The sequence below is a fragment of the Pelecanus crispus genome, chromosome 2, assembly GCF_030463565.1.
Source record: "Pelecanus crispus isolate bPelCri1 chromosome 2, bPelCri1.pri, whole genome shotgun sequence".
In the NCBI taxonomy this organism is placed as follows: Eukaryota; Metazoa; Chordata; class Aves; order Pelecaniformes; family Pelecanidae; genus Pelecanus; species Pelecanus crispus.
In genome coordinates this window covers 97,660,649-97,685,446 of record NC_134644.1, presented here as the reverse complement: position 1 = coordinate 97,685,446, position 24,798 = coordinate 97,660,649, and the positions used below count along the sequence as shown (strand labels likewise).

The 24,798-nt window shown below is 40.3% G+C and overlaps 1 protein-coding gene across 1 annotated transcript in view; it reads left to right on the top strand.

Moving 5' to 3' along the window:
* Positions 1 to 18,512, top strand: part of COBL (cordon-bleu WH2 repeat protein) — a 117,206-nt gene extending 98,694 nt beyond the window's left edge. The window contains exons 12-15 of the mRNA XM_075705035.1: positions 11,994 to 12,097; positions 13,350 to 15,367; positions 16,006 to 16,125; positions 18,216 to 18,512. Coding sequence (XP_075561150.1) covers positions 11,994 to 12,097; positions 13,350 to 15,367; positions 16,006 to 16,125; positions 18,216 to 18,512 — 2,539 coding nt within the window. The remainder of the gene's footprint in view (positions 1 to 11,993; positions 12,098 to 13,349; positions 15,368 to 16,005; positions 16,126 to 18,215) is intronic.
* Positions 18,513 to 24,798: the final 6,286 nt, after the last annotated feature.

Below are 24,798 nucleotides of genomic sequence, written 5' to 3'. Positions count from 1 at the left end.
TGCAGTTTTTGCAAGAAAATACGAGAATGTGGAATTTAACTGGAAACTGCCTTCGGGCACAAGTGACTCTGACACTGTTTGTTTGCCAAAACTCACATAGTTGGTGGCAGGGCTGCAAAGGGAACCCAAAATTTATAGGACTTTGCAAATATAAACTAGCCAAATAGAAAGCTGTGCCTCCAGCAAGGAGGGTGGCCTGGTAATACTGACAGGGATCCGCTCTGTGTGATGCTGCAGTCATGGGACAGGGGCCAGAAATTCCTCTGAATTCTCAGTTGACACAAAGTCTGTGCTTTCTGGTCTCTCTCCATTCAGCTGCTAATCTGTAGCCCCTTCATAAGAGTATGTATCATGACCTAGTTATTTCCTTGCACACATTTCTGAGGGAAAACTTATCTTGGATCATGCAGTGGGCGATAAATTAGGGATAAATTAAGCCAAAGTCAGTATTTAACCTATTGGAATGATCTCAAGGGTTTTCTTTATCCATCAAGATCAATGGGGACAAGATCAAGCCTCATTTAGATACTTGCTCAACAATACATTTTTCTCATGATTTGTCCTTTTACAGTTTCTTAGGTCCTGATGCAGTCTTTATTTGGAGGATTAGATAGGCTAGTATAGTAACTGCAATTAACATTCCAGACCTGATCCAATAAAGCAACCCCTTAATTTAAGTAGACTTAGATTGGGCCTTGTATGATAACTAAGCAATCCCAACTTTCCTCAAAATGCAGGATCTAAACTGGTTAGGAAAACACACATGCACGTTGGCGGGGGTGGGGCAGGGAAGAAGTTACATAATGTTGAGCAAAGACATCAAAGCAAAGCCCTGTAAGAACAATCCTAATCAGCAAAAAATAGTTTGGACTTTTTCTGGTCTTTTAGTCAAATAGAAGAATGACCACAGGTCATTAAATGACACACCCCCTCTTGCAAGTCAGTATTCTCTCAGTCTTTCACTTCAGCCAAAGATACTATATTCTGTGCATTGCATTGAGATTTACCTTTGCCACACAAACACACAAAATTTTTAATAGTTGGAAAGAGTGCACGTAGAAGAGATAATGGGACATTTCATAAGCTGGCCAGCAGGACTGCTGCTCAGGGGTCTTGCTGAGCCAAAGGAGTGAAAGCTGGAAGGATAGTGTGATGTGCTGCCCATTGCAATCAAGGAGGTGATTGCTCCCCCTGCTCGGCCGCTGTGAGGCCGTGCTGTAGTACCATGCCCAGTCTTGGGCCCCCAATTCAAGAGAGAGATTGGCAAACTGGAGAGGGTCGAGAGGAGAGCCACCAAGAGGGCTGAGGCACTGGAGCACACGAGGCATGAGGGGGAAAGGAGGCAACAAGGTTGTTCGCCTTGCAAAAGCAATGTGGGTAAGGAGGGACCCAATTGCAGTCTTTCCCTAAACAGAGGGAGGACTATGAGGCTTCTCAGGGATGTCTCACTCCTCAGTGAAAGGACAAGAGGCAGCCGTCACCGGCTGCTGTAAAGGAAATAAAAATTGAATAAGGAGGAAATTCCTCAAAATGGGAGCAGTTAAGCAGTGGAAGAGGTTGCCCAGAGAGGTCGAGGAATCTCCATGCCTGGAGGTTCTCAGAACTCAGCCAGGCAAAGCCTTGGGCAGCTTGGTCTGGCTTTGAAATTAGCCCTGCTTGGAGGGGGAGGTTGCGCTAGGCTTTCAACTTAATCTTTTCTGTGATTTTATCATGCTAAATATTCTGTATTTATCTAATATGTCCATAATTTAAAAAGAGTGGGTTTAGACTGAAATAGGAGACAGTTATTGTTGTTTGGGGAGTGTGGTTATTTTGCATGAATTCTATTTATTTTTTAGGCTCTGGACAGCTTCAGATCAACTTTAGGGTATAGCAGAGACTTAACATTTGTGATGTATTTTAATCTTAGGTCAGCAGCCACTTACATTGCCACGGCATGATGCTGATAGTAATATCTTTTAAACTTTTATGCTCTGAGTGTGCCAGTAATATTTGAAGGTAAATCCAATTCCGCTACTAACCTATGTTTGTAAACAAACCAGCTTTGAAAATTGTGCTCGTCTAAATCCTTTTGAGGTCAACTTGCTAAGTTTTCAAAAGCCACTTCCTAAGTTTAGAGGGAAGGAAAAAAATACGGAGTTTTTTTTAAACGTATTTGTATGAAATTCCTGGTTTAGTGGGATGAAAGTCAATTCTGAGTACAATTTTGAGTACAGCCAAATTTGGAGAACATCAGTTTCAACTTCCACTGTCAGAGCAGCTGCCACCCCACTAATAAAATCTGTTGGGAGCCCTGAGATTGTATGTTCTTGTGATGAATGGGCTACTTTCAGGACCAAACCAGCCTCCTAAATTCCCAGACAAGTCAAAGTGCAGTTCATGTGAATAATTGTGATACCAAGCTATACAGAGTTTTAAATATCTTTCATAAGCTACAAAACTCAAAGGAAAATTTTACATGGAGTTTATTAATTCCTTTCTATCTTCTTCTAGTCCATATACCGAGATCTGACTCAATTCTAAAAGAAAGATAAGAAAAGAAAGAAAAGAAAAGAAAGAAATTGAGAGAACATGTCACTACTGTAAAGTAGCAGTGGTTACCAGCAGTGAATCGAAGTCCTCCTTGAGTCTGAGCTCCACTGAAACCAGAAATTTTATTTAGTGATTAATTTGGCCGAGGCTTGGGGAAAAAAAGGTTAAAAGAATAATGGAAATATTTAGCTTGTCATTTTAAATTGTAAAGCTGACTAAAGCTTGGGCTTTTCACCCAGTGAAATAACTAATTCCGAAGAATTTATAATGCTGTATACTAAAATAATTTTGTACTCGGCGGGCTGTGAAAAGTACCCTTAAAGTGGAAGCAAATTGTATTTGAAGTGTGAAGGGCTATAAAGAAGGTCCAAGTGGTATTTTGCACATGCACGGTGAAGAACTGCAGTGAAGAGCAGAATCGAGTCCACAGTTCTTATGTAGGTTTGGTCCAGAGGCTTAGCCTACGCTCCAACAGATCAAGAGTATTTTGCCATGTTCCTTACTTTGGTTAATTGTATGTTTAGTTTTAAATTCATTTTTCTTAGAGTTTCTGGAATTGTTTACCAGGTGGCCTGGGTGGTGTCTGTAGCTGAAATGCCTGATAGCATTATAATGTCACAGCAGCGTCTGCACCTCATCTGCTGCTGAAGTCAAGGCAAGCTGTGAGCATTTAAGGGTGCAGTCTTCAGCATGCAATAGGTTTGTCTGCACATAGCAGCATAATAGTACGTCCGGGCCAGAAATGGCATGTACCACGGGCTTTACACACACAGAAATGACAACCACAGCAAAGCTCAAGTCGCATTCAGTTCCCAGAGCACAGAAACAGAAATTTCTAAAAGAAGGACCCCAGATTCCAGGGTTTCCAAGCTGGGGTCATTCCTCCATGGTTTTGTTTCCAGTACATGGGAGCAGCTTGCAGGTGCACTCTTTTTTGTTTTGTTTTGTTTTGCTTTGATATTCGTGTTCAAGCAATCTTAATCCAAATACACACACTAATTAGCATGTAGAATATCAAATCAAATGTCAGAACACTCTAGTTCTACCCTTGGCTCTACCCCTAACCTGTTAAAGCATCTTTGTCTCTCCGCCTCTGATATCACCTTGAGCCACTACAGTTTTTTTACAGTAAAAACCATAACACAGCTATCATATCTCACAATGTGTTTGTACAGTGCCTGGTGCAGCAGAATCCAGACCTCAGCTGGAGATGCCAAGGGCTAACACCATATAAATAATTGACTACATGCAATGTTTGGCTGTGAATGTTTTAATATTAACTGCTGACTGAACACCATACTACATAGTTCTCTTTCTTCATATCCTTCCTTACGGTTGATTTCTTTGTGTTATGTATCTGTTCACCAAATTTTAATATATAGTGTTAAATGAGTAACAAGAAAACCACAGAGAAGCTGAAATGTTGCTTATGTAGCAGTAAGTACATCTCATGATCTCACAGTGTTGCAACTCTGTCCTCCCATACCCCCTCCTTTCCCATCCCTTGTATGGTGTCATCACGCAAGCTCCTAGGGGCAAGGATCAGTCAATTTTATATGCCTGTAAAGCATCGTGCACACCTACTGTCTGGAGCTTTATAAATAATTACGCATTAAAAATTATGTTAAAATAATAATATTAGGGATGCTAGGTCACGCGCTCATAGTTAGGTAACATTAATATTAAGGCCGTCTGTGTAACCTTAGCTTCCCCCTTTAGCCTTAATTCCCCCCCCCTTTTGTGCAGTAGGATAAAGTCTCTGTTTAAAGTGATCATACTCTATTTTGATTTATTTTCTTTCTGAGTTTCAGAGTTCAATTAATAGAGCAGGTATACCACCGTTCACTCTCAGTTCAAATTTTCTTTTGAAGACAGGACTATTTAATTTCCTTTTGCTCTTTTTATCTTACTCCTCACGCTAGTATCCATGTGCCATGCAGACTTTAATTCATTTCTCTGCACAGTACTCACGTGAGATGAAAAGGTGGCTTTATCCTAGAGAGGGAGAGCTGATGCGCAGAGAGTCAAGGCAGACTAGTGACCAGTTAAACCACACAGGACCCCCTTTTTTCAGAGGACTGAGCATTAAATAGCATTTAGTGTATCAGAATACAGCTCTCCTTTTCCACCAGACTCTGTTCTTGGAAGACATTTAACCATTTTGGCTGGAATAAAATAATAGAATAATCATGGGCTATAAATTGTCACATTTGGACTGCCACCTAGCAAAGATGTATGATTTCTCGAAGTTATAAGCAATTGAAATCAGGGGTTTAAAAGGGGTCTTAAGAGCAAGTGGTTCCACCACCCTCTCTCAGAGCAGGAAAAACACTTTAAAATAAAAACCATTTTTTTAATTTTAGAAAGGTTTTAAATGTCTTAAAATATTTAAAAAATAAAAGTCTTTTGAAATGTAAAGGGAACTTGGCGATTATAAAGCTAAATAAATACAGACTTGTCTGGGACAAAAAGATAAAATACCTTCCAAAGGTCTGAAAGGGATTTTCCCTTCCCTTGGGTTTCTGTTTCAGTAGCCATGAGAGAGGAATATTTTTTCACGTACAGCTAGTGGAGGGCATAGGCTGGGGGTGGGGGAACCCTCCTGAGATCGGTTCATGCTGTGGGTCTGGACAGGCATAATTCCATTTCCTCCCTTTCTCTTGGGAGATTTTGTTACCTTTGGCTCTGGTTGGGGTAGTTGAAGGTATTGGGAGGCGAAGAGTCCTCCTCCTTACCAACCTGAGAAATACTCACTGTTTGCTACAAACCTGTTAAAGAGTTTTGATGAGTTAGGTTAAAACAAAAGCTTGAAAGGATAGGGGTGGGTGAGCTTGTTCTGCCTAATTTTCAGCCCATTCAAATGTTACAAGGTTTTGTATTCCACTTGGGAAGGACAGGAGGGAAAGACAAGTCAGTAGGTGGAGAGAATTCAGCGATGAAGCTGGTCAGAGGAAGAAAAAATATAATAGTGAGTGGCAGAGACAGGCAGGAAAGAAAGAGAAAAACTGTAATGAAAAATAGCAGTGTATGTATGTATTATATATACCTCTGTACACAAACACATTCTATATAATTACATGTCACTTGTAATGATCTCTGAGAAATACAGCAAAGTTTTATTCTGTTGTTTCTCTACAGGATAGGTTTTATTTTAGCTGGATAGGCACATGTTTTACTTTTTGGAAAACAGAAATGTAGTTTGGGGGGAAAAGGAAGAGAAAGGGTTAAAGCAACAGGGAGAACTTCAGGGATGAAAAATTACTTAATTAAGACCCAGATGTCTGACAGATTTGCAAGCCTCTGCTTCTTACATAGTTTTGCTAATTTCCTTCCTTATCTCTGCCTTTCCCCTTGTTCCAGAAAACTCTTTAAATTTGGATACTCTCATGCACTTTTTTGCTGGCAGATATTCATGGAGGGAAGATACTAATGATGTTATGGTTAAGTAATAGATACTCACAGTTGTTACAGAACAAGAATCCAGATTAGCCTTTCTGTTAAACTCATCCACTGGAAAAATGTTGTATACTTTGGAGCTGTAGAATATGTTACATCTTAGGAAGCAACTTGGGCTGCTGAAGGTGGTGTGCTGGCTTCCAGGAGAGAAAGGCTCTTGTCCTTGCTCTTTTTCTTATTTTTCTGTGTAAACCAAGAAAAGTTATTTAACCTCACCATGCCATCTTCTGACTTACAATGTTACATTGCACAGGTGATGTGGCTGTATTAAGATTTAAATCACGCTAGTCCACTTCCCTGACTATTTCTGGCAATGCTGCCAGTCTATGGGGCTTTCCCATTGAGAAGCTGCTGCCAGAGGCCCCTGTGGGGAGGGGGGGAGCGGGGCCATGCTTCCAGTGGTACAGCAGCTACAAGCTGCTGCTTATGCAGCAGGACCCTGGAACCGACGTATGTTGGGGGAGTCTGGAAGCTTAAATGACCCTCGTGTGTAACAAGCTTAGAGATTTCTAGCATTAAAACACAAAATGGTACTAAGCAAAAGCATTTTCATTTGCTTTCTGTTTAGGTTTTTGAGCAGTAACCATGGAGGAGGACTGCAAAAGGACCATAAACCCAGCTGCTGCTGAAAAACTACATAATTTTCCTCCTCATCTATATTTACAAGTTCTTATTTTTAATTAGGTGGTTTTATATCTGAAGGCATTACTAGACCTCTGTGTTCTAGGATTGGAAAATAGTTTAATTCAATCTGTGGTGGTTTTTATTCAGCACAGATATAAATGCAGTCCAAAGACCTTTGTAAGTTCAATGCGGTCCCAGAGAACCAGAAACAGAACACAAACTGAAAAACCTGGAATGGAAATCATACTTGTACCTTGCTCTCAAAAAGTATGTGCAGCTTCTCTTTTATCACTCATTGAAGAGCATAAAAAGGAAGGTTATCTGGCATTCAGCAGAATATGACCATGTGCTTTTTCCTAGTTGCCTGCCACTTTCAGAAATCTTGCATCAAAGACAAGTGATGACTTTGTTATCTAACCAGTCCTAAGTTGATTGTGCAGTCTACAGATTCGGCATTTTAACAGGCTTTGGTCATTCAAACATTAAAACTTTATGCTCAAGTTTACAGGAGGCAGCAGAAATGGAGAATATCACTGGTCAGGTCATAGCTTAGGTGACCAGAAAGTCCACCGTTTACACTGCTCTCCTAGCTGCTGTTATATTCCTTTCTTGAAAGGAAATAAAAAAAGTCACCTAGCCTAAGAAACAGAAAGAATAGGAAAATGGTCCCTAAGATTTTGTAAACTATTGGCTAATCTGGAAAATAGTTACCTCCACTTTTGAAGAGTACTTTGCTGCATCAATTACAAAACCAAATATGTAAACACCATAAGTTTACTTAATGTCATCTTTCTGGCCTGGTTGTATAGAAAGTTGTATTCAAAAAGGATGCACTTTCAGCCATACTTTCTACAAGTTAAAATTGCTCCACATCAGTCTCCTCTTTTAACACCCACCTTGATATATACCCCAGGTAGAAGCATTTCTCTTTCCAGCATTTATGTAAGAGGAGAATATTGTGGATGCATTTTGAAGAGGAGGAATTCGGAAACGCATGTAAGGGTTAAAGTAATTCCCCAGTATCGGACAGAGAAGACTGTCAGAGCTAGGAAAGGAGCCCAGATGCTCCAAAGCCCAGTCTGGAGAAACTGTATCAACTTTCCACATTGGTCAGTCCCTGTTAGCTGCTTCAGACACGTGTGAGAAGCGTGTGCTACTGCATGGTGTGCCTGTCTGGATTTGACTCTGTTATTTACCATGTCTCTGTCTTCCCTCCCCAGCTAGTAACAAATTCACAGGAGCCATGTTCTCAAGCCTTTTGATATAGCAAGCGTGGTGCAAAATGAGTGAGGCTTTCAGGTCACATTCAATTAACCTGAGATGTCTACTGCCATTTCATCTTGTCTCCTGCCACTTCCAGCAGGACATGGGTCTCCCTACATTCCATATTATGTCTACCAGACCCAGACAGATGTCTTCAATATCCTACAGTATTTCAAATGGTACCAAGTGCCCGAGTTTAGACAACTAAATTTCTTCCTCAGTCTCTGCAGTTTACATAGGTCTGTGTTGTATTTTCACAGTTATGGTGGGAGTTGTGGTCTCTACCTCTGGTACCATACATGAGGCTCACCAGAACTCCTGAGAAGTGCTCAAAGACACTCAGGTCAGTTTTATCATTTGCAGATCTCCAGATAAAGCTGCTCTAACTATAACAAAATGGCAGTTTCTGTCACTGCAAACCCGTTGCCTGACCACTGTTTTGGGTTTCTTTTTAATGCAGCATTTCCAGCTAGGTTTATCAGAGATTTTTCTGCCTTTTGTAGAATGTAAACTTTCTCATAAATGTCCATCTCCCATGGAACTAATTTGACAAGATTCTGCTGTAAGTTTCATTTTGTCTCCAACTGCGCGAATGACTGCTGAGGAGTAATTATGCGTTGTAGCCTGCACTCAGTGGAGCACTAAAGGCTGTAGTTTAGTCGTCAGTTTGCTCCATTCTGTGCTCTTGCACAAATCTCTGCTAATCTATGTAAGTAATAAGTGTGCAGGCTTCCAGGAACTGTGCACATTTGCCATTTTGAGCTTGGGCTAAATGCTTGCCGGTGTTGTATTTTTAGTGCCTCACATTTTACCAGAAAGGCAGCATAAAGGTTATCAAGTTCTTCTCTAAGTCAAAAAAAGTGTGTGTGAGAAAATACCACTGGTAGTGTTTATCCAGAATGTAAAACATGGTATCGGAATAAGTCATGTTTTTCTTGGATTCTGGCCAAAACAGAGCTGTCACCAAAAGAAAAGTGTATAGGGTTAGAAGGGAAGAAGGCTATGAAAAAAAAATTACAGGCCCTTTTGTTTTCCTTTCCCAAATACTGTTGTGAGAAGGAGTCTTCTTAGGCATATTTATAAATCGTGTGAGCTATTGGAAACTACCAGACCTTTGCCTCACAAAACACGTACCACATTTTAAATTCTCAATGCTAAGAATTTTAAGAAGAACCCTGTGATTAATGTATACCTTCTGGCTTGCTTTGTAGGTGAGTTTGAAGATTAATTGAACACTAGCTCTTTTAGGAATTTGGAAATGCAAAAGAAAAGATCTGCTTTTTCTGAAGCTCCTTCTGTAAGAGCAAATAAGAATCCTTTCATTTTCGTGGCATTGTTCTCTTTCTTTCAGAAAAATTTTGTGAATTGGATATTATTATCCCAGTTGTCTAGATAAGGAGATTGAAGCAGAGATTGAGAGGCAAATTATGTGTAGTCACTGCATAAGTGCACAGAGGATAATGAAAGAGACCTCTGCTGACTGTTGTGCCCATCAGGGAGAAGATAATTTTGCTATAAGTCATTGAAAGGTTACCATTGATTGACACAAGAAAGGAGCTGGTCAGTGCAGTGGACCCACTCTGCATGTTTGGAGCCCAGGAATCCCTGTTCCAGTCCCAAATATGTTTTCCTAGGTAAATTGCCTATAAAATTCTCAAGCCAATAGTTTCCATTATTTCCTGGAGAAAGCCCAGCACAGACAGCCTTAGTAATACAGATTTTGGCTGTAATGTAAAACAGTCAGGCAATAGAAAGATAGAATCAGGTACCAAAAAGGTGATGAGCTGGCATGGCCTTTGTGAAATGAGGTTTCATTCTCTGATAGACACGGGTTTACACATTTTTCTTCCAAGGTTTTGGAAACAACTTCTTCACAGCAGCTTAGAGAAAGAGTTGCAATTTGCATCAGTAATTTGCTTCCAGCTGTGGACAACTACCCCGCAAGATCAGCTTTGTTAAAGAAGAAAGCAATATTTGTCTTCCATGCTGGGTAGACCTGTTGCTTAGCTGGTGCACCATTTGAATGATTCTCCCATCAAAAATGCTTTCTCTGAGTTTGGAAATAAACTGTTTTAAAATGCACACAAAGGAAAGCAAGTATTTTTTATTAACTTCAGAAATCTTTCCACTGCAAAAACAATATGAAATTCAGTCAGTCCATTCTTTCTGCCACCTTCAAGTTGAGAGGTTTTTTTGCCAGACTTCTGTCCCAATACAAATGCTGCAGTAGGCTTAAATCTTTTTGTCAGATTACTCAGATCAGTAATCTCATTGATTTGTGTGTGTGGGTATGTGTGCTTCAGGGTACAGTAGGACTGCACTCTTACAGCGCCAGTTGCCTCCGCTGGAGACTTTGACTGATTTGTGCCACCCTTCTCTTAATCCATCAGTGGGAAAACTCAGTTTACCATTAATCTTGTAGTGTGGGTGCTGAGCATCGTCAGTTCACATTGGCTTCTGGGGATGTTCAAGGCCTGTCAAGGCTCAGGTCAATGGCAAATGCTGGAAGAAATTGTATTCCAGTCACAGAGCACCATGTCTCTTCCTCTGTATTCAAACAACCAATACAGGTTTCTGTCTGAGGTTCCAGTTTAGGAAACCACTTAGGCACATTATGCAGCCTTGCCATCTTGAATTCATCCCACCTGTATGGTGATACACAAAGATGTGCATGTCAAAAAAGTTTTGGAAGGCTTCCTTCCAAATGTGTTTTGCTGTTTTCATTGATCCCACATACATGAACTCAACTTTGTAAGTGCAAGGCAGTTTAGGTGCGAGCAGAAGAATCGGGCTTCATGACTACTACAAAAGACATAAAGAAAGGAGAGGTGAATGCTAAATGAATAAATAAATAATAAAGTAAAATAAAATTAAGTACCCAATGCTTCAACATGTGCTTTCAGTTGCTTCTGATATGAGCACGGGAAAAATCGAATAATAAAATAGCAAAAAAGGAAGCTACATTGTTAGACATAATTTAAATTGATGTCAGGAAACATCCCTGAATTTTAATACAGATTATTAAAGGGCAGCAGAAAAATGGCATTTTTCAGGTAGTGTTTGGTAAACTACCAAAAAATGTGTCATCTGTTACTATATCTGTGCTATTAAGGGTTTGATCTTGAAAAGGGCAAATCTGCTTCGCCTGACCAGAGTTAGTTTAAGTGCGGCTAGAATGGAAAATTATTTTTTCAATAGGCTAATCACAAGGGCAAGACTTAGATACAGTGTCACAGACAACAGTGTCTTAAATTCAGGTGAGGAACAGGTAGCTGGAAAAAATGAATTGCCCAATGTGAGATCCTAGCTTCAATGATTTAGACAGAAAAGCTCTGCTGGTCAAGATTTTTCTTCCTAAGAAACTGAACCTGTTGTGTAACAGGTTGCCATGTGTATTTTTTATCATTTTCGTTATTTTTTGTTAGATTTTTCTCAGTTTCATCTTCTTTTTCTTTTTTTCTTTTAATAAGCCAAGACAACACTAGCACTGATTCTGATTTCAGACTTGGTTTAGATCATTGTATAACTTCATCAAAAACCATGGAGTTGTTTTCCGGCAAAATCAGGCCCCTTGATATGTTTCATTAGAAACAGCTCTCAAGGGATTAGTTCTCTTTCCTCCTCCCCTCCCTCCCCTCAGGATGCAGAGTGATTTTCTAACAGTACTTAGCTGTATTTATTTTTCATTGCCATGCAATTTTTATTTAATTAAGGTACAGATGTATTGGCACAGTGGGTGCACAGGATGGCTAGTGGTCTGCTTTAAAATTGTATGGATATGCAAAACCTTTGCCTTGGCATATGCTGCTTTTCTGTAGCCCAGCTGAAACACGTACTTCACAGTGAAGCCAGACCATTTCCTTGCGACAGGCTTTATTAATCCTAATCTTTTGATCGCCAGCACACTAAGGATGCTCAGGCACCACGGAGATCCTTCCTAGATGTGGATGTGTCAGTGTGGTGGTGTGTGTCTCTCAGGCTGCATATTTTTCATACTTTGGGGAATGAGTTTCAGAACCCCAGTGGAACCAAAGGGGCAGAAATAAGAGTGTATTTCAGAGCAACAGTGCAAAGCAAAAAAAGGGGAAGACCCAACCTTTTTCTCCTCTTTCATTTAGCAGGAGAGATGAAGAAGTGGCTTCGGCTAAACATGAGAATGAGGATTCATTCATTGCTGCACAACTCCAGCAGACTTTGGCTGGCCTGGATGAAGATTTAGAAGGTAGGGAAATGTGTTACCTCTGAAGTGCAAAAGAGAGAGGCATAGCCAGGAGATGCAGGGTCAAACCGTACTCTGAGACATCTGCGCATTTCTCACTAAGATCACTGGGAACAAGTCACAGGTCTAAGGCCACTTCGTGGTCAACCCAAAGTGGCTTCTCTCCTTTTGCTTCTGGGGCAGCCACTCTTTACAGACTCTCACTGAATATTTTTCAAGCTGCTTATCAGATTGTCATTGTATTTCGGTATCTGCTACCAAAAAGAGATAAACAGCAGTTTATGGACACATTTGGTGGGCCAAATTTGGTATAATTTCATTGAATTCAGTGAAGCTAAATCAGTTGTGAATTTAGCTCTGTGTTTAATTAACAATGCCTCTGTTTTGTATTTTATCATAAAGAAGTGGAGAAGGGGGGGACATTTTTGTACCCAATGCCTCCTCTGCGTTAGCAGGCATATTTTAAAGTTAAAAATTGAAAAACATGAAAAGGAACAATGGGAAGAGATAAAATGTCTCATTGTGCTCCTCTTTTTCCTACTGTGAATAAAAATCCTTCCCTATCAATGGTTTGTCACCAGATGATGTTGAATACGTTTTTTAAAACTTCCCATCTTTATTTCAGTACCTCTGCAGTGGACTTGATTCTGATTTAATTTCTGTGAGCTCTCTAACACCACAATTTCTTAGCTTCTGTGTTGTAACCCTTGATTTATGCAAGCAAATTCGAGAGGAGAGTTAAGCTTCTTGCACAATGAGGCTTCTGGAGTCACTGGTAATGAAGGGTGAGAAGAATGGAGAAAAAATACAAGTACTGTTCCTTTGTTTGCTTGCTCAAGGAAATCCTTCAGCTGGGCTGTTATTACTAACCAGGTCTGGGAAACATAATTTGGAGTTGCTTGCTGTTTCTCAGAAATGTTTCTCCTTTAGAGTCATGTGGTGAAATGTTTATCACTGAGAGAAGTTAGTCAAAGATAAGGTATGAACAATAGATTAAATTCTGCTTTCAGCTGCATTTGTATGTTTCCCACTGGCTGAAGCAGAAGGACTGCAGGAATATTTGGCTGATCCTAATCAGCAACCAGACAATAAAAAGGACCCAGATCTCTCCTTTTTTGTAATACAGGCATAAATATATTCCTGTTAGTGTAACTAAAATATCTGATCCACTTAAGCTTGTACTGGCTGTTTGTGTAATTTAAAGTCATACTGCCTGTATACTGCCTAAATGTAATGTTGTATGTGTATTTTGCAGCAGTGGGTGGTATAAGTAACTCTGACTCCGAGTACATCAATGAAGTGTTGAGCCCACGTATAAGAAAAGTTGAGGCTGCCCAAGATGTTACCATTTCTGTTCCAGTAACAGTCATAGATGATGTTCCAGAAGTTAGCACCTCTAACCCAGCTGGAAATCAAGAGACAGAAACAAGGATTTCACGAAGTATCTCAGCTCACTCTGTTAATACAGGAAACTTTACAAATAAAAACAACAGCGCAGGTTCCTTTGATAAGGGACACACAGATGGTGGAGCTGTATGCATATCCAAGGACCTAATACATCAGCAACCATCTGAAAACGAATTCAGTCACTTGCCTGTGGAACAGAGGAGAGATATGTTTGAATCTCTCACATCCTCCTTTGAAAAAAGAAGTGAAAAGAATTTAAGACTGGACACCCCCCCCAAACATGGTGTGAAGTCTGAGGAATGTAAATCTAAGCTGACTCCATCTCACTCCAAGGCCACAGCTGAAATCAGTACAGCAAAAGAGAAGATAAATCCATTTAATGAATGTAGTAACAGGGAAAGAGCTCTGAAAAAAAGTAAATCAGAATTAGAAATCAAATGGCCACCAGCAAAAAAAATTGAAGTAGAAGTCCCATCAACACCCACATGGTGTCATCGTGCCCAGAATTCAGGGACAAACTACGAACCTAAAATGGGTTTGACAACCTTTAAAATTGTCCCTCCAAAACCTGAAGTAAAACATTTCAATAGAGGAGTTTCACTCTCCACTTCTGCCATTAAGATAGATGAACTAGGCAACCTTATAGGCCCAAACACTGGTGTCAGTAAGCACATATCAGGTACCTCTACTGATGAAAGTGAGGAAATTCATCTTGGGAAAGTGAAGGCATTCTGGAGGTCAAGTTCTATGGAAAAGCAAAGTGATGACTCTGCTGAGCATCCTCCTAAAAAGTCAGCAGTCACCACAAACTCTAAGCCCTTTACTATAAAACATGAACACAAACCTGTCTGTCTTGCAGCTCCAAAACCTGTAGCACCACAAACTGTTACTACCCAGGTAGCTGAAAGACAGTCTGAGAATGAAAGGACCAAACCACCTCTTCCAGTTACACAGTCTCAGGTAACACCATTAGTGTCCCCAACCATTACTAAGGACAAGCTGGAGCTTCCGTTTCTAAAGCCACATAGGAGAACTTCAAGTCAGTATGTTGCCTCTGCCATTGCAAGACACATCAACATAACTACCTTTAAGTCTGACTCTATGGAATACCATGAGAAAGATGAAAATAAGGAAGGGGCAGGAGAGGTTAAAACTGAAGCAGAAGTTTCACCAAAAAGATGTATTATTCTGGCCAAATATAGCCCTGTGGAAACAGAATCAGCAGAAACAAAAGAAACACTTTCAAGTATTTTTACTTGCAGTCAAAAAGCATCCCACAGGTTTACACCTGGTGATAATTCTGGTGTGGAAAACAAAGTAGTTAACATCAGGGCACCAAATCAAGCAACTCCTGTGAGTTTCTATAAAAAGAATGCCAGTGTCCCACTTACTAAATCCTCTTCAAAGGATAACAACAGCGCAGATGATCGTGGTTTAAACAGCAAACAAAGCATAGCAGAGAAAAAGACGCATCTTTTGTTTGACCAGAAATGTGAGACTTTGACCCATGCTAATTCAGCCTCATCTCTCAAGTCCCCTGATCTCCAAGGAGTCCCATCCTCCTTCAGCTCGTCTTCGCGAGTCACTAAATGGCCTCCTGCTAACAATGTACCAGTTAGTTCACTTAAAGCTTCAGCCGAGCTAAATGGTGCAGCAGCAAACACAGAGTCAGAACAGGAGGAGAAACCTGATGATTTGGATATGCATGCTGTCAGTGAACTGGATGTTAATGTGCAGACCAATATCTTTGGACCAAAGAAGAAGTTCAAACCTGTTGTCCAAAAACCAATTCCGAAAGACACGTCACTGCACAGTGCCCTAATGGAAGCCATTCAAACAGGAGGGGGAAAGGAGAAACTCAGAAAGGTAAAGTGGGGACTTTTTTTAGCCTGTTCAGACTTTTGAGCCCTGTATTCACCCTGTCAGACACCAGAGGTTTTATAACTGCTACAGTTGCTGGCGAGCTGGAGTACACAAGGCATTTGAAAAATTTATAATGGCAAAATACAGACCAAGCCACTGCTTATTCTGTGCATCCTGTATATTATGCAACGCTATTGCTGCTGCACTAGCTAGAAGAGACAGAGGGTGCAGAGATACAGCATAAAGGAGAGGTAACTGAGGTTAGCCTAAAAGCCGAAGCTGCATTTCAGTGTGTTACATAAAACCAGGAACACACAGCATGGAGAAAACTTGTAAATTCCTGCAGTGAAAGAAAACTGTATTTTGTATTACTAGGCAATACTAGTTTGCCACTGACTTCATGCTCAGGGGATATGAGACTGCATCTGTAAGTACAGCATTGCTATCTACACATATCCTCACCATTCCATACTCATACCAGTGTGAGTAAGGGTTGTAAAAGCAGGCCCAAAAGAAGAGACTGATTAGTCTTCATAGCTTGCATTCTGGTACAAGTGCCAAAATATTTTAAATAGTGTTTCCAACCTATCTCCAAGTAAATATCTAATAACAATGTGAGGTTTATTCTTTTCATATTCTAGGTTTCAGACAGTGCACTAAATGGCAATCACAGGAAACCCTCATATGCTGAGCCAGAGAACGAGCGCTCAGCCCTACTAGCAGCAATTAGAGGCCACAGTGGCACCTCAAAGCTGAAAAAGGTAAGAAATCAAGATGGTAAGTGATCTTTTAAGTGTCGTCTCTTCCTACTTGGTGTATTGAATAAACCCGGATATGCCACAAATTGAACATTGTGCCGCAAAGAGGGAAGTTGAGGGGGAAATAGTATGACGTAAGACTAGATCTTACTTAAGCAGATAGCATAGCAGGTCCAATCCTATTGTCTACTGTAAAACTTAACACTCAAATGGTGTGCTTTTAGCTGAGAAAAAAGCACATAGAAATCCAAACGAATTACAGGGAGTGTACACAGAAGACATCAAATGTTCATCGTGTTCACATTTAGGTGGGGGCTTTTTGTACTTTAGGAGTATACAGTTAGATTAATACATTTGCATTAGCTACCCTACGCATCCAGTCCCAGTTGCCTGAAAACACACTAGGGCTTCTTCATACATACTGTTTATCTGTTCACATGAGCTGGTGCATGCAAGTTGTATGCAAGTAATTGATGTTGATGTAATTGATGTCAACTTTCACCACAGCAGGATGACTCCTTGTGTCTGAAAGATTTACCTAATCATTGAAACATCTCTTGTTCCTAATAGCCAAACGTGCATTGTTCTAGCCTTAGTTTTCACTTGGTTCACTAACCCAGCCAAGGATGTATATTTGGCAAGGAGGTTCCCATTTCCCTTGTGCAATGACTCAGGCCATTAGCACATATCCAGATAGCTGGCATTAGATAGAAAGAATCTCTTGCCTGTGTTAGGCAATTACTTCGTCCCTCAAATATCTTACTGCCCTGGCTGCAGGTAGGGTACAGCTTCCCCTGAGCCTGAGAGCAGGACATGCTAGGCAGCAGCCATCTTCACACATACTTAACTGCATTCTGCATTCATTGGGAATAAATGTAAATGTGTGTAAAAGAGGCTCTGACAATTAAGTGGTGGTGTATTATCACAGAGACTTTTTGGAATACTTTCCTCCAGCAGAGAAGCATTTTAAAGGAAGTTGCCTGGAAACCGTACACTTCTTTTTCACACCATGTCACCTGTGCTAGTTAAAGCACCATGTTTGTATGTATACAGGGTGAGATGTAGACGTGCTATGATGAAAGGGCTGTCCCTGTCATGTTCTCTCAAATGTTCATGTTTTATCTGACATGAGTGTGTGTACAGTGAAGGAATACAATGTAGGAGCTCTCTGAATGTGAATTATTTGATGGGAGATGAATCCGTTCATTTTTCACTAGAGAAGTTTTGTGCCTCAGTTTCTCTGAGAAAGGAATGCTAATGCATCTGCTTGAAAACCTCCCATTTGGCACATGATACTGAATTTCCTAATAATCGCCAAATCATTGTAATTACTAATAATTTGTCATGATTATTACTAGTAATGTTGTTAATGGCAAAAATATTTGTTGAGGTAGTTGATGGAAAAGCTGGCTTAGTCTGAAAGATTGCTTCCTCCCCCTGCATTCATTTAAAGTAGGATGAGTTTCCAAGCTGGTAATTCGTGCAGAAATTTTAGTTTCAGAAATTCCATAGAAACACACTTGGAAGAGCAATCAATTGATTTGGTTCTCAGTGCTTTCACGTAGTTCTCTCTGGTCTTTTTTAGTATGGCTGGAAACTTTAGGTTTAACGGAATTCTTTTGAACAAAGCCATGTCTGAGCTCAGATCTAGAAGAGCCTCCCTGTCATCTAAGATTATTTCTGTGCAGCCCAGGCTGCAAAAAGTAACAAGATTCTTGGGTGGCTACTGCAGCTTTAATATATCTTGCTGATTCCAAAACCCTTGTGATTGTTTCCAAATGAATACCAGGTCCAACTCTCTCTCCTACCTTACATGCCAAGAAGAGTTAGAGGATGCTGGAGCTCACAGTAAATAAAGATTGAGTTTCTGAGACAGAGTCAATGCCAAATCCTTGATGCTGGTAGTCAGCCCAGCTGAGTGATGTGAGTGAGTAGTAACAGATGTTCAACCCCATGAGCAAACAAAAGTTCTACGTGTTTTACATCATTCAAGCAAAGTGAAATCGGGGTACTGAAAGTGCATCAAATGTCACATAATTACAGTTTAGTCATGCTTGATATTAATTACCTCCTTTCAACTGCATCATGAGCAGATCTCCTCGTTGGCCTCCAAAGAGCTGCAGAGTTTTAGGAGCGCAGAACTCTCCTTGCAGAAGGCAGAAGACCCTCAGGAAGAGCAGCTTTGTGTCCCACCTGCCCCTGCCCAGCCACCACCACCACCACCTCCCACTCAGTTGTCAGCAGCAGCTCCTAAATCCTCTTCCACGGCTATAGGTAACCCTGGGGAGGCAAGGCAAGCCCTAATGGAGGCCATTCGCTCTGGTGCTGGAGCAGCAAAGTTAAAAAAGGTAAATGTACTTTTATATTTTATTGTGGCTGAAACAACCTAGTCCTGCTGTGCTTTGAGAGCCATTTATAAGCTGTTCTAGCCACGTATTTCTTTCTTCCATCAGAAGAAGGTACACGCAGCATTTCCTCTAACTGAATCAAAGATCAGGAGTGTATTTCAAACCTTTGAACAGCTATTAAAACATACTATTAAGACTAAAACATGCCTGTGCATACATGCAACCATATGAATAGTCAATACGTTTTTTTTTAAGAGAACATCAAGAGCATGAGTATCATTTCAGAAAGCATTTTCATGCCCTTTTCATTATTGTGAATCTGAGACAATACTGGATATCCTTTAGACAAGGTGAACCTAAGAAAGATCAGATATGAGACCCTGAAGCAAATTTAGAGATAAGTATTCTCTCCCAATTTCAGTATTATGTCCTAGACCTTGATTCCCAACACTTACACCGTGGTGGCACATGCTGAGAGCTGTCAGTAAAATTGTGGGGTCATTTTAATATCTGTCTGAACTTTATTAATTGGATGATGTGTGTTTCACTTCTGTGGTCAGCTATGGGTTAGTCAGCTCCCAGATGGCTAAATGCTCAGTTGCCCAGGTGTCATTTTTGGACTAAGTTTACTTACCTCTCTGATCAAAGTTTGTTCTTCCTAATCTCGAGTTGCACTGCATTTCTTGGTAAAGAGAAGCAGATCAGCTGGCCTTAGTGGAGTCATCCCAATATTACACTGCAGTACCCAAGAATAGACTTTGATCCAAGGACTTTAGGGAGTATGAAAAAGCAGATGTAGTTTTCCCAACACATGATTTAGCTGATGCCAACCATAAATGTGTAAATAGACTTTAACCTTGCTTACTTGTCCTCTTTAAAATAATTCAAAAAATACGATCAAATTTTAACACTAAAAAGTAGCCCCAAAAAATCTTGTTTCTGATAAACCAGAAATTCCACAGAATCATACAAATGGCACAAACAAATCAGTGTTTCAGGGAACTTTACATCAGCGTGCAAACAGAAATCTGGATGTGCAGCCATTTTGCATGTGAAAAATTACATCTATATTATGCATACTATTATGAGAGTGGCTGAGGTCACTTGGTTTGTTCAGCTGGAAGAGAAGGCTGAGGGGTGACCTCATTGCAGTCTACACCTTCCTCAAGGGGGGCAGCAGAGGGGGAGGTGCTGATCTCCTCTCTCTGGTGACCAGCGACAGGACACGAGGAAATGGAATGAGGCTGCATCAGAGGAAGTTCAGGTGGGACATTAGGAAAAGGTTCTCTCCAAGAGGGTAGTCAGTCACTGGAAAAGGCTCCCCAGGGAAGTGGTCATGGCACCAAGCCTGTCAGCGTTCAAGGAGCGTTTGGACGAAACTCTTTGTCATATGGTTTAGTTTTAGGTAGTCCTGTGAGGAGTGGGGAGTTGGACTCGATGATCCTTATGGGTCCCTTCCAATTCGAGATATTCTATGATTCTAAGACTACAAATTATGAAGAAATAAAACTCCAGATCAGGCCTTTATTTCCCCACTTCACCAATTTACAGAAAAAAGGGGATTTGGACGTTCAAGAATACTTCATGCAGTTTTCTAGATCTTTCCAAATTCTTTGTTCTTCCAAATACATTACTCTTGCAGAAGTCTCTGAGGGGACCTGTAGCTCTACTCATTAAAACAATTCTTTATCATATCCTTGGGGATTTATTTCAAAACAGTTGGACAGCCAGTGCAGACCATGAAAGTAAGCTTGATATACTGATGTATTCTGCGATACACTGATGTATTCTGCTAAATACCGTGCCTGTCGTCTTTCGTTTTCAAGACAGAGTAATTTTTAGTAGTTTTGACATTGAAATGTCAGAAGAGTACATCTCTTACTGTATAGGTCTTTTATGAAAATAAAAGAGAGCAGCATTTTGTCCAAGACACAGTATGATTGTGTTACTATTGTGCTGTCCTTCATGATCCTGGATATGCAAGCTAAGTCTCATATATGCCAAAGATACCACATCACTGACATCTGAGATCTCATGCCCTTGATCACTGATAAAAGTGAAAATGTTCCCAGATTTCTCAAAGAGTTTCTATCCAGTGCATATTAATATCTCTCCTAGCTTGCTGCGTTAAATGGGAGCCAAATTCTGATCCTTCTCTGCAGTTGGACAACTGGTGACAGCAAAAGTTGTCTTGGTAGAGGAGAATATATGATAGCTGTGTGTCAGGGTTTTCTTCCTTTACAGCTGAAGAACATGTCTCCAAGGAACAGTGAGTTTTTGGTAGACAGTGGCTGGCAGGTGGGTTTGTGCCAGGGCAAAAGCAAGCTTTTTTCTTTGTTTTGCCTCCTCTGTCAGAGATCTATGATGTCATCATTGGGAGGTGTGAGCACAGAGCCATTTTTGGCTTTGCTTTCTAGAAGATTTTGGTTGCAACTAGACAACAGAGTAGGTAGTTCAGTTCTGTAATGGTGTCTGTTTCTCTCCCATTGTCTTCTCGAAGTTTGCTGGAACAAGGGCTTCTGATGGTGAAGTAATTTATTTAGCTAATATTGTGGGGAACTGGGAAGAATCTGTGTTGCTTCGTTATGTATGACTCAGTTTGTGCTTATTTATGAGGGGTTATTTGCAATGGAAGTAGATCAAACAGGACTGTCAGGGGAACCAAACACAAAAAGCAACCAATTGCCTAGATAAGGAGCATCCCAATAAACGTTTGAGATCTGTTAATATCTGTGAAAAGGCAACTCCTCCACTCCACCCCGGATTACACAGCTGTTTGCTAAAGTCATGAACTTTAAGGTTAAAAGATCCACTATGCAGGAAGGGAGGAGAGAAATTGCTGCAGGCTGACCCTGCCTTGCTGAGAGTCAGGGTCTGCACCACACAGGCTGTAATTGGGTCACCCAAAACAAACCAGAGCAAAAATAGGTACTCGAGGGAAATGCCAAGTATAGGTAAGACAGTATGCACATAGGTCTCCTGGCTGTTCTTTAATCCATTTCTTGGAGTACTGTGCCAGCTTTGGCAAATAAATCATACTTTGTTTTGAAGAAACGGCTTCTGGTTTATTGCACACTGTTGCTGTCCACAGAATCCCGAAGGAAAATTCTTGTGGGTGCCAAGCCCAGTTGGGCCTGCTCAGTAAAATGGTTCATCCCCAGTGCAGTGCAGTTCAGAGACCTGCCAGAAAGCGGTTAGACTACAGATCCTACCCAAAGGGAATGGAGACGCAGACGTGTTATTGGAAATGGGTGAACTTACCAAACTGGAAAAGACCTGACGATGTGCAGGAAGTAACCTTTTTTTTTCAGTTTCGAAGTGATCTGTCCAGGAACCTGGCAGGTGTTTAACATGTCCAAAGTATAACAGAAAGTCAGGGAGATGGTGTCAAGTAAAGCCACCAACCAGGATGGCTGACCTAATGCCTTTGCTGGTTAATTGTCTTGAGAAATGAACGTGTCTCACCAGCAAGGAGCCTGCTTCCGAGCCGTGCAGTCTGCCTCCTGTACAAAGGAGAATCAGTTGATCTAGGAAATAAACACCTGATCTGAGACCAAATTTTGGCTAATTCTGGTGAGCACAGCTCAGGTCACAGAGCTGTACTGCTTGAGCTTCTGGTGTTAAAAGTGAACTAGTGTTTTCCTTAAATTGTATCAAACAACTTTTGTCACGATTTCACATACTTAAGATCTTTATGTTTAGTTTTTAAACTTTCTGTCTCAGAAAATACAAAATAACCTAACTAGACTGCTGAAATTCTGTACATCATTGCATGTGTATTTTTGTGTCTGTGTAACTTGCCTTGGGATTTACCATGATTATCTGTGGAAAAAACCGTAACTACGCATGCAAATAACCCATTAGATGTCTAGCTGTAGGTATAGTTGCAGCACAAGCCCATGCAGGATTGAAAATCTTACCCAACAAAGAGAAGCTATAAAAGTTGCCTTAGCTTATATGCCATCTACTCATTTTAGGTAGAGTTGTACCCAGGGATTTGGTAGAAATATTGCAGAGGAATGTGCCTGCACAAGGTGGGGAAAGCAAGTTGTATATCTGAAGAACAGGCTTTTGCTCATGGTAAAATGATTTCTTTAGACCACTTTTTAATGGTACGTGCAAGAGACATTCTACAGATTTCACATATTTTCCAATAAAGATTGGAGCTGTATCTAAAGCAGCCTTTTCTGTTTACTTGCTGCGATTTTAAAAATTAATTTGGCTCCATCATAGTATCCACTTTCATGCCAGTGTTCGGCATCAGCATTTAGTTATGTGAACTCTTGATACGTGCAGTGTATCATTCTGTTGGCAATCAGCGGAGCCAGGTAAGGTAATTACTGTACCCATTACGAGTCGCTGGTATACACTGGGATAATTTGAGGTCGGTTGCCAACAAGTAATGCACCAATCTGAATTATGGCACATTGAGTGTCTTCTAGGAAGCATGGCCTAGTTCCATACCTTTATGTCAAGCAGTGGGCTATTCTCACATAATCAGAGATATGTAATTGTGAATGAAGAAATACTGTTTCTTATCATCAGTGTCTGTGGATGCAAGACAGAGATTACAGACTCAAAACCACAGCTGATGTTGGCATTGGTATGCTGGAAATGGGGCAGGAGGCCCCACAAAAGGTTGGCTGAGCTTGATATACAGGTAGTCAAATGACCCTATAAAGTGATTCTAGTTCCCATGCACAGTGAGAGGCAGTCATTTGCATGCTGTTACTCTATTTGAATTGAAAGATAAAAATTTAATTTGAACTCTTCACCTTGCTATTAATTTGGACCATGACCTATTTTTTTTCCCCAAGAGTAAAGCTTCTGCCATGGATACTACGGACAAAATGGAAGGTTTTGACTTGATCAGATACATTATTCCTGTTTAGCTTTTGTGGTGACCTTAATGTATATCTCTCTGATAGAATCGAAGCTCAGTAACTTTGATTTGGGAAGAGCACCCTAGCATACATATTTAAAATTAAGCATATGCTCAGATGACCTGAGGACTGGGAAGGAAGATAAGCATTTGTTTAAGTATTTTCCTGAATCAAAGCCTTTGGGAGTTTCCTTCATTCAATCAGGAAGCAAAGTACTCATCAATTGCTTTTTATGACCAGTGACAGCTAACTGATACTGAACAGATTCTCACTGTCAGATATTGCATACTTGCAGCCTGTGTTTCTGCTCATTCCACAAAATGAAGGAAGTTCACAGAAAAATACATCACCTATGTTCCAGTAATCAAGTAATTGCAACTGTAATACATAAGGATGTATGAGCTGTGGGGTTTTTAGGGAAGGATAACACCTTTCATTAGACCAACTGATACAACTAGAAAAAAAAGCAGATAAGCTTTAAGTAGTCTCAAGGAGCTGATGAAGAGACTAAGCTTGAAAATAGCCCCACAGGAGAATGTTTGGTTAACACTGTCAACAGTTGGAGGCTTAAAAATATCTTGAATGATCATGTGCTTTTCTTTGTTATAGGTCCCTCTGCTCGTTTGAATCATGTATAAAGAACAGGTAATTGGAAAATCTAACCCTGTATGCACCCAAAATCATCATTCAACGTCTGAAGTGGCAAAAAAAATCAAGAAGTTTAGTTTCTTCTCTTGTCTACAAGCCAAAATAAGTTGTAGTTAATTTTCTTTGTGTTCCTGCATAATGGTTCTAAGGGGAAAATATGTTGCTCTGCTGTAAAGCTTCTGTGCCAAGGAATTGTGTTTTGCCTCTGAATATTTAAGGTTGCCAATAAACTATTCTTGTTGGCAGGTTAATAAGAATATAAACACTGTGCAGTCCTATGTTAATACTTACTTGTGTTTATGGGCAAAATTAAAAGACACTGCTACCTATCTGAAAAGTAATACTCATTTCAAGTTGTTAAAAATATGTAACTATTTCAAACTATTTACTTGCTTCTTATTTGATTTGGAAAAAGGCTGTAAGCGATTAGGGTGAAAACCAGAATAAAGAGCTATAAAAAACAATCAAAAGAAAAAAAAGTTATGGTACATTATGAAGGGCCTAAATTGTTATACACTGGAGTCATTGGTTCTTAAAATTAGATGAACTTTATATCTTTGGTGGAGCTCTGAGAAAGCAGGCAATCAATTATGAATGTGAGACAGTGTCTATTGAAAAGTTACTTATGGGATATGACATATAGAATGCTAATACGCAGAGATATACTGAACCCTAGTAACATTCATGGCACTTTAAAAATACTGAAACACCTTAAAGGATCTCTGTTTGCAACAGACTGTGAAGGTTATGTATGAGATTCAGAGCACTGAGAGGTCCAAGATTTAGAATTCATTCCT